Raw genomic sequence first — 17536 nt, forward strand, 5'->3', positions numbered from 1 at the left:
CACAAGCCACCTGGGAGACACACCAAACATGTGGAAGAAGGTGCTCTGGTCAGATGAAACCAAAATTGAACTTTTTGGCAACAATGCAAAACATTATGTTTGGCGTAAAAGCAACACAGCTCATCACCCTGAACACACTATCCCCACTGTCAAACATGGTAGTGGCAGCATCATGGTTTGGGCCTGCTTTTCTTCAGCAGGGACAGGGAAGATGGTTGAAATTGATGGGAAGATGGATGGAGCCAAATACAGGACCATTCTGGAAGAAAACCTGATGGAGTCTGCAAAAGACCTGAGACTGTGACGGAGATTTGTCTTCCAACAAGACAATGATCCAAAACATAAAGCAAAATCTACAATGGAATGGTTCAAAAATAAGCACATCCAGGTGTTAGAATGGCCAAGTCAAAGTCCAGACCTGAATCCAATCGAGAATCTGTGGAAAGAACTGAAAACTGCTGTTCACAAATGCTCTCCATCCAACCTCACTGAGCTCGGGCTGTTTTGCAAGGAGGAATGGGAAAAAATGTCAGTCTCTCGATGTGCAAAACTGATAGAGACATACCTCAAGTGACTTACAGCTGTAATCGCAGCAAAAGGTGGCGCTACAAAGTATTAACTTAAGGGGGCTGAATAATTTTGCACGCCCAATTTTTCAGTTTTTGATTTGTTAAAAAAGTTTGAAATATCCAATAAATGTCGTTCCACTTCATGATTGTGTCCCACTTGTTGTTGATTCTTCACAAAAAAATACAGTTTTATATCTTTATGTTTGAAGCCTGAAATGTGGCAAAAGGTCGCAAAGTTCAAAGGGGCCGAATACTTTCGCAAGGCACTGTATATGGACGGAATTAATCGAACAAAAGGACCAATTGTGATGTTTATGGGACATATTGGAGTGCCAACAAAAGAGGCTTGTGAAAGGTAATGCATGTTTTATATTTTATTTCAGCGTTTTGTGTCCCGCCTGCAGGGTTGAAATATGCTAACCCCTTTGTATACTGCTGGTGCTATCATTAGATAATAGCTTCTTATGCTTTTGCCGAAAAGCATTTTTAAAATCTGACATGTTGGCTGGATTCACAACGAGTGTAGCTTTAATTGAGTATCTTACATGTGTGATTTAATGAAAGTTTGAATTTTATAGTATTTTATTTGAATCTGGCGCTCTGCATTTTCCTTGGAAATTGGCCAGTTGAGATATTTGCGTCCCGCCTATCCCTAATTAAACCCTTTACAATGAAGATCTGTGAAGTTATTTGGATATTATTTTTACCAATTATCTTTGAAAGACAGGGTCCTGAAAAAGGGGTTTCTTTTTTTGTTGAGTATATATATATCAATAAGTAAAACAAGAAAATAACATAACAATAAGGATAAGGTCAATGTGCAGGGGTACAGGTTTGTCAAGGTCATTTGTAAAGTGACTATGCATAGATAATTGACAGCGAGTAGCAACAGTGTCAAAACAAAGGGGGGAGGTCAATGTAAATAGTCCGGGACGTCAGGAAGCTTGGCCCCAGTGATGTACTGGGCCGTTCGCACTACCCTCTGTAGCGACTTACGGTCAGATGCCAAGCAGTTGCCGTACAAGGCAGTGATGCAACCGGTCAGGATGCTCTCGATGGTGCAGCTGTAGAACTTTTTGAGGATCTGGGGACCCATGCCAAATAGTTTCACTCTCCTGAGGGGAAAAGGTGTTGTCTTGCCCTCTTCACGACTGTCTTGGTGTGTTTGGACCTTGATAGTTCGTTAGTGATATGGACACCAAGGAACTTGAAACTCTCGACCCCCTCATCTTCAGCCCCGTCAATGTTTTTGGGGGCCTGTTCGGCCCTCCTTTTCTTGTAGTCCACAATCAGCTCCTTTGTCTTGATCACATTGAGGGAGAGGTTGTTGTCCTGGCCCCACACAGACAGGTCTTTGATCTCCTCCCTATAGGCCGTCTCATCGTTGTCGGTGATCAGGCACATATCTGCCACGCTGAACACAGGGGCCCCTCAGGGTTGCGTACTCCCTTTTCACCCACGACTGCGTGACCAAACATGACTCCAACACCATCATTAAGTTGCTGGCGACACAACAGTTTTTTTCTGGATCAAACGCGCTTTATAAATGGACATTTTGGACATATATGGACGGAATTAATCGAACAAAAGGACCAATTGTGATGTTTATGGGTTTATGGGATGTTTCTCTGTCTCTACTACCCCTCCACCCCCTCTGTCTCTACTACCAATCTACCCTATCTGTCTCTACTATCCCTCTACACTCTCTGTCTCTACTACCCCTCCACCCTCTCTGTCTCTACTACCCCTCTACCCTCTCTCTGCCTCTACTACCCCTCTACCCTCTCTCTGTCTCTACTGCCCCTCCACCCTCTCTGTCTCTACTGCCCCTCCACCCTCTCTGTCTCTACTACCCCTCCACCCTCTCTGTCTCTACTACCCCTCCACCCTCTCTCGGTCTCTACTACCACTCCACCCTCTCTCTGTCTCTACTACCCCTCCACCCTCTCTCGGTCTCTACTACCACTCCACCCTCTCTCTGTCTCTACTACCCCTCTACCCTCTCTCGGTCTCTACTATCCCTCTACCCTCTCTGTCTCTACTACCAATCTACCCTATCTGTCTCTACTACCCCTCCACTCTCTATATCTGCTACCCCTCTAGCATCTCTGTCTCTACTACCCCTCCACCCTCTCTGTCTCTACTACCCCTCCACCCTATCTCTGTCTCTACTACCCCTCTACCCTCTCTCGGTCTCTACTACCCCTCCACCCTCTCTGTCTCTACTACCCCTCCACCCTCTCTGTCTCTACTACCCCTCCACCCTCTCTGTCTCTACTACCCCTCTACCCTCTCTCGTCTCTACAACCCCTCTACCCTCTCTGTCTCTACTACCCCTCCACCCTCTCTGTCTCTACTACCCCTCTACCCTCTCTGTCTCTACAACCCTTTCACCCTCTCTGTCTCTACTACCCCTCTACCATATCTGTCTCTACTACCCCTCCACCCTCTCTGTCTCTAATACCCCTCCACCCTCTCTCTGTCTCTGCTACCCCTCCACCCTCTCTGTCTCTACTACCCCTCCACCCTCTCTGTCTCTAATACCCCTCTAACCTCTCTGTTTATACTGCATTTCTTCCACTCTGGGGAACCTTTCTAAGGTTAGCAGGGAGGGAGGGAGAGAGATTGCAAGTCAGTCAACTCCTCACATGTGTGGGCCCTATGCTCTGCTCTTTACCCCAGGCTGGCTGTGGGTGGGTCTTCATGTTCCGCTGTATCCTGGAAAGGGCTATCTTTACTGGGCAGGCAGTGAGTAGGTTTGATGGATGGTTCATGGGCAGCTTGGAGAGAGAGAGATGAAGGCAGGCTAGAGTGTTGTATTGTGTTAGGGTGGCTTGGGAAGGCTGCAATGTCTATTTAATTGTAGCATATAGTCTATGAAAGCCACCTACAGCTGCAGCCTAGTTCTGCCATATACCCTTTTAGAATGCATTATGTTGGAATGATGGAATTGTCACAGTAGCGCCCCCCTCTTCCACCTCATATCTAGCCCAAGCCCATGTCCTTTCTGCAGTGATTGATCAATACAGCCCATGTCCTTTCTGCAGTGATTTATCAAAACAGCCCATGTCCTTTCTGCAGTGATTTATCAAAACAGCCCATGTCCTTTCTGCAGTGATTTATCAAAACAGCCCATGTCCTTTCTGCAGCGATTTATCAAAACATCCCATGTCCTCCCTTCAGTGCTTTATCAAAACAGCCCATGTTCTCTTTGCAGTGCTGTGATTTATCAAAACAGCCCATGTCCTCTCTGCAGTGCTTTATCAAAACAGCCCATGTCCTCTCTGCAGTTCTGTGCTTTATCGAAACAGCCCATGTTCTCTCTGCAGTGCTGTGATTTATCAAAACAGCCCATGTCCTCTCTGAAGTGATTTAACAAAACAGCCCATGTCCTCTCTGCAGTGTTGTATCAAAACAACCCATGTCCTCTCTGCAGCTGTATTAAAACAGCCCATGTCCTCTCTGCAGTGCTGTATCAAAACAGCCCATGTCCTCTCTGCAGTGCTGTATCAAAACAGCCCATGTCCTTTCTGCAGGGATTTATCAAAACAACCCGTATCCTTTCTGCAGTGATTTTTCAAAACAGCCCATGTCCTCTCTGCAGTGCTGTATCAAAACAACTCATGTCCTCTATGCAGCTTTATTAAAACAGCCCATGTCCTCTCTGCAGCTGTATTAAAACAGCCCATGTTCTCTCTGCAGTGCTGTATCAAAACATCCCATGTTATCTCTGCAATGCTGTGATTTATCAAAACAACCCATGTCCTCTCTGCAGTGCTGTATCAAAACAGCCCATGTCCTCTCTGCAGTGATTTTTCAAAACAGCCCATGTCCTCTCTGCAGTGCTTTATCAAAACAGCCCATATCCTCTCTGCAGTGCTATGCTGTATTAAAACAGCCCATGTCCTCTCTGCAGTGCTGTATCAAAACAGCCCATGTCCTCTGCAGTGCTTTGTCAAAACAACTAATGTCCTCTCTGCAGTGCTATGCTTTATCAAAACAGACCATGTCCTCTCTAAAGTGATTTACCAAAACAGCCCATGTCCTCTTTGCAGTGCTTTATCAAAACAGCCCATGTCCTCTCTGCAGTGCTTTATCAAAACAGCCCATGTCCTTTCTGCAGTGCTTTTTCAAAACAGCCCATGTCCTCTCTGCAGTGCTTTATCAAAACAGCCCATGTCTTCTCTGCAGTGCTTTATCAAAACAGCCCATGCCCTCTGTGCAGTGCTGTGCTTTATCGAAACAGCCCATGTTCTCTCTGCAGTTCTGTGCTTTATCAAAACAGCCCATGTCCTCTCTGCAGTTCTGTGCTTTATCGAAACAGCCCATGTTCTCTCTGCAGTGCTGTGATTTATCAAAACAGCCCATATCCTACTGCAGTGCTTTATCAAAACAGCCCATGTCCTCTCTGCAGTTCTGTGCTTTATCAAAACAGCCCATGTCCTCTCTGCAGTTCTGTGCTTTATCAAAACAGCCCATGTCCTCTCTGCAGTTCTGTGCTTTATCGAAACAGCCCATGTCCTCTCTGCAGTTCTGTGCTTTATCAAAACAGCCCATGCCCTCTCTGAAGTGATTTACCAAAACAGCCCATGTCCTCTCTGCAGTGCTGTATCAAAACAACCCATGTCCTCTCTGCAGCTGTATTAAAACAGCCCATGTCCTCTCTGCAGTGCTGTATCAGAACAGCCCATGTCCTCTCTGCAGTGCTGTATCAAAACAACTCATGTCCTCTATGCAGCTTTATTAAAACAGCCCATGTCCTCTCTGCAGCTGTATTAAAACAGCCCATGTCCTCTCTGCAGCTGTATTAAAACAACCCATGTCCTCTCTGCAGCTGTATTAAAACAGCCCATGTCTTCTCTGCAGTGCTTTATCAAAACAGCCCATGCTCTCTCTGCAGTGCTGTAATTTATCGAAACAACACATGTCCTCTCTGCATTGCTGTATCAAAACAGCCCATGTCCTCTCTGCAGCTGTATTAAAACAGCCCATGCTCTCTCTGCAGTGCTGTAATTTATCGAAACAACACATGTCCTCTCTGCATTGCTGTATCAAAACAGCCCATGTCCTCTCTGCAGCTGTATTAAAACAGCCCATGTTCTCTCTGCAGTGCTGTATCAAAACATCCCATGTTCTCTCTGCAGTGCTGTGATTTATCAAAACAACCCATGTCCTCTCTGCAGTGCTGTATCAAAACAGCCCATGTCCTCTCTGCAGTGCTGTATCAAAACAACCCATGTCCTCTCTGCAGTGCTGTATCAAAACAACCCATGTCCTCTCTGCAGCTGTATTAAAACAGCCCATGTCCTCTCTGCAGTGCTATATCAAAACAGCCCATGTCCTCTCTGCAGTGCTATGCTGTATTAAAACAGCCCATGCCCTCTCTGAAGTGATTTACCAAAACAGCCCATGTCCTCTCTGAAGTGATTTACCAAAACAGCCCATGCCCTCTCTGAAGTGATTTACCAAAACAGCCCATGTCCTCTCTGCAGCTGTATCAAAACAGCCCATGTCCTTTCTGCAGGGATTTATCAAAACAGCCCGTGTCCTTTCTGCAGGGATTTATCAAAACAGCCCATGTCCTTTCTTCAGTGATTTATCAAAACAGCCCGTGTCCTTTCTGCAGTGATTTATCAAAACAGCCCTTGTCCTCTCTGCAGTGATTTATAAAAACAGCCCATGTCCTCTCTGCAGTGCTATGCTGTATCAAAACAGCCCCTGTCCTTTCTGCAGGGATTTATCAAAACAGCCCATGTCCTTTCTGTAGGGATTTATCAAAACAGCCTGTGTCCTTTCTGCAGTGATTTTTCAAAACAGCCCATGTCCTCTCTGCAGTGCTGTATCAAAACAGCCCATGTCCTCTCTGCAGTGCTGTATCAAAACAGCCCATGTCCTCTCTGCAGTGCTTTATCAAAACAACTCATGTCCTTTCTGCAGTGCTATGCTTTATCAAAACAGTCCATGTCCTCTCTAAAGTGATTTACCAAAACAGCCCATGTCCTCTCTGCAGTGCTGTATCAAAACAGCCCATGTCCTCTCTGCAGTGCTTTATCAAAACAGCCCATGTCCTCTCTGCAGTGCTTTATCAAAACAGCCCCGGTCCTCTCTGCAGTGCTTTATCAAACAGCCCATGTCCTCTCTGCAGTGCTTTATCAAAACAGCCCATGTCCTCTCTGCAGTGCTTTATCAAACAGCCCATGTCCTCTCTGCAGTGCTTTATCAAACAGCCCATGTCCTCTCTGCAGTGCTTTATCAAAACAGCCCATGTCCTCTCTGCAGTGCTTTATCAAAACAGCCCATGTCCTCTCTGCAGTGCTTTATCAAACAGCCCATGTCCTCTCTGCAGTGCTTTATCAAAACAGCCCATATCCTCTCTGCAGTGCTATGCTGTATTAAAACAGCCCATGTCCTCTCTGCAGTGCTGTATCAAAACAGCCCATGTCCTCTCTTTAGTGCTTTGTCAAAACAACTAATGTCCTCTCTGCAGTGCTATGCTTTATCAAAACAGACCATGTCCTCTCTAAAGTGATTTACCAAAACAGCCCATGTCCTCTCTGCAGTGCTTTATCAAAACAGCCCATGCCCTCTGTGCAGTGCTGTGCTTTATCGAAACAGCCCATGTTCTCTCTGCAGTGCTGTGATTTATCAAAACAGCCCATATCCTACTGCAGTGCTTTATCAAAACAGCCCATGTTCTCTCTGCAGTGCTGTGATTTATCAAAACAGCCCATATCCTACTGCAGTGCTTTATCAAAACAGCCCATGTCCTCTCTGCAGTTCTGTGTTTTATCAAAACAGCCCATGCCCTCTCTGAAGTGATTTACCAAAACAGCCCATGTCCTCTCTGCAGTGCTGTATCAAAACAACCCATGTCCTCTCTGCAGCTGTATTAAAACAGCCCATGTCCTCTCTGCAGTGCTGTATCAGAACAGCCCATGTCCTCTCTGCAGTAATGTATCAAAACAACTCATGTCCTCTATGCAGCTTTATTAAAACAGCCCATGTCCTCTCTGCAGCTGTATTAAAACAGCCCATGTCCTCTCTGCAGCTGTATTAAAACAACCCATGTCCTCTCTGCAGCTGTATTAAAACAGCCCATGTCTTCTCTGCAGTGCTTTATCAAAACAGCCCATGCTCTCTCTGCAGTGCTGTAATTTATCGAAACAACACATGTCCTCTCTGCATTGCTGTATCAAAACAGCCCATGTCCTCTCTGCAGTGCTGTGATTTATCAAAACAGCCCATGTCCTCTCTGCAGTGCTTTATCAAAACAGCCCATGTCCTCTCTGCAGTTCTGTGCTTTATCAAAACAGCCCATGTTCTCTCTGCAGTGCTGTGATTTATCAAAACAGCCCATGTCCTCTCTGCAGTGCTTTATCAAAACAGCCCATGTCCTCTCTGCAGTTCTGTGCTTTATCGAAACAGCCCATGTTCTCTCTGCAGTGCTGTGATTTATCAAAACAGCCCATGTCCTCTCTGAAGTGATTTACCAAAACAGCCCATGTCCTCTCTGCAGTGTTGTATCAAAACAACCCATGTCCTCTCTGCAGCTGTATTAAAACAGCCCATGTCCTCTCTGCAGTGCTGTATCAAAACAGCCAATGTCCTCTCTGCAGCTGTATTAAAACAGCCCATGTCCTCTCTGCAGTGCTTTATCAAAACAGCCCATGCCCTCTCTGAAGTGATTTACCAAAACAGCCCATGTCCTCTCTGCAGTGCTGTATCAAAACAACTCATGTCCTCTCTGCAGCTGTATTGAAACAGCCCATGTCCTCTCTGCAGTGCTGTATTGAAACAGCCCATGTCCTCTCTGCAGTGCTGTATCAAAACAACTCATGTCCTCTATGCAGCTTTATTAAAACAGCCCATGTCCTCTCTGCAGCTGTATTAAAACAGCCCATGTCCTCTCTGCAGCTGTATTAAAACAACCCATGTCCTCTCTGCAGCTGTATTAAAACAGCCCATGTCTTCTCTGCAGTGCTTTATCAAAACAGCCCATGCTCTCTCTGCAGTGCTGTAATTTATCGAAACAACACATGTCCTCTCTGCATTGCTGTATCAAAACAGCCCATGTCCTCTCTGCAGTTCTGTGCTTTATCGAAACAGCCCATGTTCTCTCTGCAGTGCTGTGATTTATCAAAACAGCCCATGTCCTCTCTGAAGTGATTTACCAAAACAGCCCATGTCCTCTCTGCAGTGTTGTATCAAAACAACCCATGTCCTCTCTGCAGCTGTATTAAAACAGCCCATGTCCTCTCTGCAGTGCTGTATCAAAACAGCCCATGTCCTCTCTGCAGCTGTATTAAAACAGCCCATGTCCTCTCTGCAGTGCTTTATCAAAACAGCCCATGCCCTCTCTGAAGTGATTTACCAAAACAGCCCATGTCCTCTCTGCAGTGCTGTATCAAAACAACTCATGTCCTCTCTGCAGCTGTATTGAAACAGCCCATGTCCTCTCTGCAGTGCTGTATTGAAACAGCCCATGTCCTCTCTGCAGTGCTGTATCAAAACAACTCATGTCCTCTATGCAGCTTTATTAAAACAGCCAATGTCCTCTCTGCAGCTGTATTAAAACAACCCATGTCTTCTCTGCAGCTGTATTAAAACAGCCCATGTCTTCTCTGCAGTGCTTTCTCAAAACAGCCCATGCTCTCTCTGCAGTGCTGTGCTTTATCGAAACAACCCATGTTCTCTCTGCAGTGCTGTGATTTATCAAAACAACACATGTCCTCTCTGCATTGCTGTATCAAAACAGCCCATGTCCTCTCTGCAGCTGTATTAAAACAGCCCATGTTCTCTCTGCAGTGCTGTATCAAAACATCCCATGTTCTCTCTGCAGTGCTGTGATTTATCAAAACAACCCATGTCCTCTCTGCAGTGCTGTATCAAAACAGCCCATGTCCTCTCTGCAGCTGTATTAAAACAGCCCATGTCCTCTCTGCAGTGATTTACCAAAACAGCCCATGTCCTCTCTGCAGTGCTGTATCAAAACAACCCATGTCCTCTCTGCAGCTGTATTAAAACAGCCCATGTCCTCTCTGCAGTGCTGTATCAGAACAGCCCATGTTCTCTCTGCAGGGATTTATCAAAACAGCCCGTGTCCTTTCTGCAGGGATTTATCAAAACAGCCCATGTCCTTTCTGCAGGGATTTATCAAAACAGCCCGTGTTCTTTCTGCAGTGATTTTTCAAAACAGCCCATGTCCTCTCTGCAGAGCTGTATCAAAACAGCCCATGTCCTCTCTGCAGTGCTGTATCAAAACAGCCCATGTCCTCTCTGCAGTGCTTTATCAAAACAGCCCATGTCCTCTGTGCAGTGATGTACTTTATCAAAACAGGGCCAGATGAGGAAATGGAAGTGAGTGCAGTGGCCTTACTTAACACAGTCCTGCAGACATGTGTGTGTGTGTACCTGTGTGTGTGTCTGTGTGTGTGTATGACAGTCTATGTGTGTGTGTCTATGTGTACTGTGCAGAGGGGGATTATGGACTGGCTGTGGGAGGCTGCTGCCGTTAGAAACTCTGAGCCCCAGCCGCCGCAATCCCTGCCCACTCTCTCTTATGAGCCGAGCTAACAAACACATGTACATGCGCTCGGGGTTTAGAGTGCCATGGGTGAACGGATGTAAACGCTCCATGTGCCCACAAAGCTGTAACTCAGTACTCTCCTGGTCTTGTACTGCAGTATTCAGCAACCTGATAACATGGTGTTACTGCACACACACACGCACGCACATGCACATGCGCACACACACACACACACACACACACACACACACACACACACAAACGTCTACAGGACTGCGTTTATAAGCCAGGCCACTGCAGTTCCATCCCATTTCCTCATCTGGTCCTGTTTTGATAAAGCAGCCATTAAGTTTTCATTAGCTCCTGAGAGCCATTGCTGCAAAAGCATCCCTCTCCTCTGCTGCTCAAATCAATACTGTACAGTATGTGTGTGTGTGTGTGTGTGTGTGTGTGTGTGTGTGTGTGTGTGTGTGTGTGTGTGTGTGTGTGTGTGTGTGTGTGTGTGTGTGTGTGTGTGTGTGTGCGTGCGTGTGTGTGTGTGTGTGTGTGTGCGTGCGCGCCTGTTTGTCAGTGGAGGCTGGTGAGAGGAGATATGGGAGGACATCCTCATAATGGCTGGAATGGAATTCCTGGAACAGAGTCCAATGTGAATGTAGTGAATGTACTGTCGCTGATATGGTTTCACGCTGCCATAGCATACTATAAAATGGTTTCAGTCCAGTTTGAAGGCTGACAGTTTGTTGTGTTGTGTTGTTCTCTTCCAGATTGACTTGGAGCCTGAGGGGAAGGTGTACGTCATCATGGACCTGTCTGGATCCTCTAGTGAAGGTAAGGCCAGATGTGCCTCCCACTCTCTCGTTTTCTCTTTCAATTACATTACATTCAATTTAAGGGCTTTATTGGTATGGGAAACATATGTTAACATTGTCAAAGCAGGTGAAATGGATAATGAACAGAAGTGAAATTAACAATTAAAAAAATAACAGTAAACATTACACTCACAAAAGAAGAATAAAGACATTTCAAATGTCATATTATGTCTGTATACGGTGTTGTAGTGATGTTCAAATAGTTAAAGTAAAAAAGGGAAAATAAATTAACATGAATATAGGTTGTATTTGCAATGGTGTTTGTTCTTCCCTGGTTGCCCTTTTCTTCCTGCTGCGATGACATACTGTGGTATTTCACCCAATTGTAATGGGAGTTTATCAAAATTGGGTTTGTTTTCAAATTCTTTGTGGATCTGTGTAATCTGAGGGAAATATGTGTCTCTAATATGGTCATACATTGGGCAGGAGTTTAGGAAGTGAAGCTCAGTTTCCACCTCATTTTGTGGGCAGTGTGAACATAGCCTGTCTTCTCTTGGGAGCCAGGTCTGCCTACGGTGGCCTTTCTCAATAGCAAGGTTATGCTCATTGAGTCTGTACATAGTCAAAGCTTTCCTTAAGTTTGGGTCAGTCACAGTGGTCAGGTATTCTGCCATTGTGTACTCTCTGTTTAGGGCCAAATAGCATTCTAGTTTGCTCTGTTTTTTTTTTTATTCTTTCCAATGTCTCAAGAAATAATATTTTTGTTTTTTCTTTATCTGGTTGGGTCTAATTGTGTTGCTGTCCTGGGGCTCTGTGGGGTCTGTTTGTGTTTGAACAGAGCCCCAGGACCAGCTTGCTTAGGGGACTGTCTCTCTCTGCCTCTCTCCGTTTCTCCCCATCTCTCTCTTGCTCTCTTTCTCTCTCTGTCTCTTTCTGTTCCCCTTTCTCTGCCACCCCCCCCTCCCTCTCTCTCTCTCTCTCTCTCTCTCTCTCTCTCTCTCTCTCTCTCTCTCTCTCTCTCTCTCTCTCTCTCTCTCTCCCTGTCCCTCTCTCGATTCAATTAAATTCAAAGTGCTGTATTGGCATGGGAAACATGTTTACATTGCCAAAGAAAGTGAAATCGATAATAAACATTTTACTTACAAAAGTTCAAAAGAAATAGAGACATTTCAAATGTCATATTACAGCTAAATACAGTGTTGTAATGATGTGCAAATACTTAAAGTACGAAAGGGAAAAGAAATAAACATAAATATGGGTTGTATTTACAATGATGTTTGCTCTTCACCTGTTGCCCTTTTCTTGTGGCAACAGGTCACTAATCTTACTACTGTGATTGCACACTTAGTGGTATTTCTCTCTGTCTCTCTCTCTCGCCCCCTCTCTCTCTCTCTCTCTCTGCCGTCCCACCCATCCTATCCTTCTCCTGGAAGCTGATCAGAGCCCCTAAAAGGAGAAGACCCTCTCATCTGTCTGTTCCTCTCTTCATTCGGTCACCCCGAGGGTCTCATTTCAGGTGGTTTGATCACTCAACATGAGCTCACTGATGTGTCACTCCAACAGTTGGGGGGGGGAGTCCAGGAGTATGGGTGTGGCCAAGGGTGTGGGTGTATCCAGGGGGGGGTGAGTATGTCCAGGGGGGTGGGTGTGTCCGGAGAGAGTGTCCCGGAGGGGGTGGGTGTGTCCAGGGGGGTGGGTGTGTCCAGAGGGAGTGTCCCAGGGGGGTGGGTGTGTCCAGGGGGTGGGTGTGTCCAAAGGGAGTGTCCCGGGGAGGTGGCTTCTAATTATTTATTTTGTTTCTCGCTCCTTTCTTCTCTTCTCTCTCTCTCTCCTTAATGTGACAGTGAGAGAAGTCTACATGAGTTAAATATACGGCTTGATAATCATTGTTACATAAGGAAATGGACAATTAGTATTTCCTGTGACTGTTAGTAGCGTTAGTGACTCACTGGAAAGTAGGAGTAAAAATACGTCAGAATGGCAACCATTGGTCTGTCTCTGTCAACAATAATAATACACTGACATTCATCATGAACTACTTCATCATAAGTACTCTGATTACTTCATTACCATTATCATGAATTAGTGTATCACGCCTGCACAGTGCAACGTTTTTCCTGCGATGGATAAGGTTAGGGTTCGGTTCCCTTTACACCTGATGAGTGAATTAACTGTACATATTCAAATATAAATCCATTGTTGTAAAATATGATTTGCTTTGATACTAAGAGACATTCATGTCCTTTTATCCTAGCTAGATAGGTCAGAACAAGGGTAGTGTCCTCAGTACCTGTAATATAAAACAGGGTAGTGTAGGGATCAAGGGAGGTGCTTTCCTCTGTCTCTGGCTATAGCTACATGGTTATTAATTCATGCTATATAACCCTGGCTGTAGCCCTCGGCTGTACGATTCTCTCTTTCAATGCCCCTTTTACATATTAATTGATTATTCAATTGTATATAAATAGGGACCCCAGTTTCCTGAGAAATAGTCTGACAATGTCTGTTGCTTTTAATAGACCACAGTCATTTAATTGATAAGAGAGGACAAGAGGACGAGAGCACTGTGCTCTAAATTAGAGGTTGACCGATTAATCGGAATGGCCGATTAATTAGGGCCGATTTCAAGTATTCATAGCAATCGGAAATGGGTCATTTTGGACGCCCATTTTGCTGTTTTTTAAATATTTTTTTTACGCCTTTATTTAATCTTTATTTAACTAGGCAAGTCAGTTAAGAACACATTCTTATTTTCAATGACGGCCTAGGAACTGTGGATTAACTGCCTTGTTCAGAGGCAGAATGACAGATTTGTACCTTGTAAGCTCAGGGATTCAATCTTGCAACATTGCGGTTAACTAGTCCAACGCTCTAACCAACTGCCTCAGGAGGAGCCCGCCTGTTACGCGAATGCAGTAAGAAGCCAAGGTAAGGTGCTAGCTAGCATTAAACTTAATCATAATCACTAGTAGTTATACTATACTATACATGGTTGATGATATTACTAGTATATCTAGCGTATCCTACGTTGCATATAATCGATGCAGTGCGCATTCGCAAAAAAGGACTGTCGTTGCTCCAACGTGTACCTAACCATAAACATCAATGCCTTTCTTAAAATCGAAACACAGAAGTGTATCTTTTTTAACCTGCATATTTAGCTAAAATAAATCCAGGTTAGCAGGTAATATTAACCAGGTGAAATTGTGTCCCTTCTCTTGCGTTCATTGCACACAGAGTCAGTGTATATGCAACAGTTTGGGACGCCTTGCTCATTATGACATAACATTGAAGGTTGTGCAATGTAACAGGAATATTTAGACTGATGGATGCCACCCGTTAGATAAAATACGGAACGGTTCCGTATTTCACTGAAAGAATGAACGTCTTGTTTTCGAGATGATAGTTTCCAGATTCTACCATTTTAATGACCTAAGGCTCGCATTTCTGTCACGCCCTGGCCTTAGTTATCTTTGTTTTCTTTATTATTTTGATTAGGTCAGGGTGTGACATGGGAATTTTTTGTGTTTTTCTTGTCTAGGGGTTTGTATGTTTATGGGGCTGTTCCCTGTCTAGGTAAATTGTATGTCTATGGTTGCCTAGATTAGAGGCAGCTGTCTATCATTGTCTTTGATTGGGAACCATATTTAGGCAGCCATATTGTTTGGGTATTTTGTGGGTGATTGTTTCCTGTGTCAGTGTTTGTGCCACACGGGACTGTTTCGTTGCCAGTTCACTTTATTATGTTTTATTTGTGTTCATGTTTAGTTTTTCTTATTAAAAACCATGGACACCTACCACGCTGCATATTGGTCCGATCCTTGTTTCACCTCTTCAGAGGAAGAGGAGGAAATCTGCCATGACAATTTATGTGTGTTATTATGTTATAATTAAGTCTATGATTTGATAGAGCAGTCTGACTGAACGATAGTAGGCACCAGCAGGCTCATAAGCATTCATTCAAACAGCACTTTTGTGCGTTTTGCCAGCAGCTCTGCTGTTTATGACTTCAAGCCTATCAACTCCCGAGATTAGGCTGGTGTAACGATGTGATGTGAAATGGCTAGCTAGTTAGCGAGGTGTGCACTAATAGCGTTTCAAACTTCACTCGCTCTGAGACTTGGAGTAGTTGTTCCCCTTCCTCTGCATGGGTAACGCTGCTTCGAGGCTGGCTGTTGTTGTTTTGTTCGAGCCCAGGTAGGAGCGAGGAGAGGTTCGGAAGCTATACTGTTACACTGGCAATACTAAAGTGCCAATAAGAACATCCAATAGTCAAAGGTATATGAACTAGAAATGGTATAGAGAGAAATAGTCCTATAATTCCTATAATAACTACAACCTAAAACTTCTTACCTGGGAATATTGAAGACTCACGTTAAAAGGAACCGCCAGCTTTCATATGTTCTCATGTTCTGAGCAAGGAACCTCTTGAAACTAGGGAGCACTATTTTCATTTTTGGAAAAATAACGTTCCCAAAGTAAACGGTCTATTTTGTCAGGACAAGATGCTAGAATATGCATATAATTGACAGCTTAGGATAGAAAACACTGTAACGTTTCCAAAACTGTAAAAATATTGTCTATGAGTATAACAGAACTGATATTGCAGGTGAAAGCCTGAGAAAATTCCAATCAGGAAGGGACTCTTATTTAGAAACCTCTGTGTTCCTATGCGTCCCTATTGAGCAGTGAATGGGATATCAACCAGATTCCTTTTTCTATTGCCTACCTAATGTGTCTAGTGTCACAAGACATAGTTTCAGGCTTTTACTTTGAAAAATGAGCGTGAAGGACAACATTGCGTCAGTGGTCAGGTGGTGGCTCTCAGAGTGATTTGTGCGTAATAGACAAAGGCGGCCATTGTGCCTCTCGCTCCTACTGGGTAGCCAACTGGCCCGGTTGATATATTATCGAATAGATATTTGAAAAACACCTTGAGGATTGATTCTAAAAAACGTTTACCATGTTTCTGTCGATATTATGGATCTAATTTGGAATATTTTTCGGCGTTGTCGTGACCGCAGTTTCCGGTGGATTTCTCAACCAAACGTGAAGAACAAAATGAGGTATTTCGGCTATAAAAATTATCTTTATGGGACAAAATTAACATTTGCTGTCTAACTGGGAGTCTTGTGAGTGAAAACATCCGAAGCTCATCAAAGATGAACGATTTAAATTGATTGCTTTTCTGATTTTCGTGACCAAGCTGGACATAATGCTATGTTAGGCTATCGATAAACTTACACAAATGCTTGTCTTGCTTTGGCTGTAAAGCATAATTTCAAAATCTGAGATGACAGGGTGATTAACAAAAGGCTAAGCTGTGTTTCACTATATTTCACTTGTGATTTCAGGAATATTAATATTTTCTAGTAATATTTTTGACGTTGCGTTATACTAATTATTGTCAGTTGATGACAATTCTCCTGGATCCGGAATGGGTAGTTCCAAGAGTTAATTAAAGCTTTCTTACATGGCACATATTAGCTTTCTTACATGGCACATATTGCACTTTTACTTTCTTCTCCAACACTTTGTTTTTGCATTATTTAAACCAAATTGAACATGTTTCTTTATTTATTTGAGGCTAAATAGATTTTATTGATGTATTATATTAAGTTAAAATAAGTGTTCATTCAGTATTGTTGTAATTGTCATTATTACAAATACATTTTAAAAATCGACCGATTAATCGGTATCGACTTTTTTTTGTCCTCCAATAATCGGTTTTGGTATCGGCGTTGAACAATCAGAATCGGTCGACCTCTACTCTTAATGTGTACTGTGTATGTACAGTTGAAGTATGAAGTTTACATACACCTTAGCCAATACATTTAAACTCAGTTATTCACAATTCCTGACATTTAATCCTAGTAAAAATATCTTGTCTTAGGTCAGTTAGGATCACCACTTTATTTTAAGAATGTGACACGTCAGAATAATAGTAGAGAGAAAGATTTATTTCAGCTTTTATTGCTTTCATCATATTCCCAGTGGGTCAGAAGTTTACAAACACTCAATTAGTATTTGGTAGCATTGCCTTTAATTTGATTAACTTTGGTCAAACGATTCGGGAAGCCTTCCACAAGCTTCCCACAATAAGCTGGGTGAATTTTGGCCCATTCCTCCTGACAGAGCTGGTGTAACAGAATCAGGTTTCTAGGCCTCCTTGCCCGCACACGTTCAGTTCTGTCCACAAATGTTCTATAGGATTGAGGTCAGGGCTTTGCGATGGCCACTCCAATACCTTGACTTTGTTGTCATTAAGCCATTTTGCCACAACTTTGGAAGTAAGCTTGGGGTCATTGTCCATTTGGAAGACCCATTTGCGACCAGGCATTAACTGACTGATGTCTTGAGATGTTGCTTCAATCTATCCACATAATTTTCCTCCCTCATGATGCCATTTATTTTGTGAAGTCAACCAGTCCCTCCTGCAGCAAAGCACCCCTACAACAGGATGCTACCACCCCCATGCTTCACGGTTGGGATGGTGTTCTTCGGCTTGCAAGGTTTGCTTCAATATATCCACATAATTTTCCTTGCTTGCTGAGTGGCCTTTCAGGTTATGTCGATATAGGACTTGTTTTACTGTGGATATAGATACTTTTGTACCTGTTTCCTCCAGCATC

The 17536-nt window shown here is 43.9% G+C and overlaps 1 protein-coding gene across 2 annotated transcripts in view; it reads left to right on the forward strand.

The window, feature by feature from the left end:
* Window positions 1-17536, forward strand: part of LOC110503000 (protein kinase C epsilon type) — a 276309-nt gene that overhangs the window by 62977 nt on the left and 195796 nt on the right. For both annotated transcript variants that reach the window (XM_036960862.2, XM_090217548.1), the window contains exon 2: window positions 10860-10923. In XM_036960862.2, the coding sequence (XP_036816757.1) occupies window positions 10860-10923 (64 nt within the window). The remainder of the gene's footprint in view (window positions 1-10859; window positions 10924-17536) is intronic.

This window comes from Oncorhynchus mykiss, chromosome 23, assembly GCF_057628025.1.
Source record: "Oncorhynchus mykiss isolate SJ-2025 chromosome 23, ASM5762802v1, whole genome shotgun sequence".
NCBI classification, from domain to species: Eukaryota; Metazoa; Chordata; class Actinopteri; order Salmoniformes; family Salmonidae; genus Oncorhynchus; species Oncorhynchus mykiss.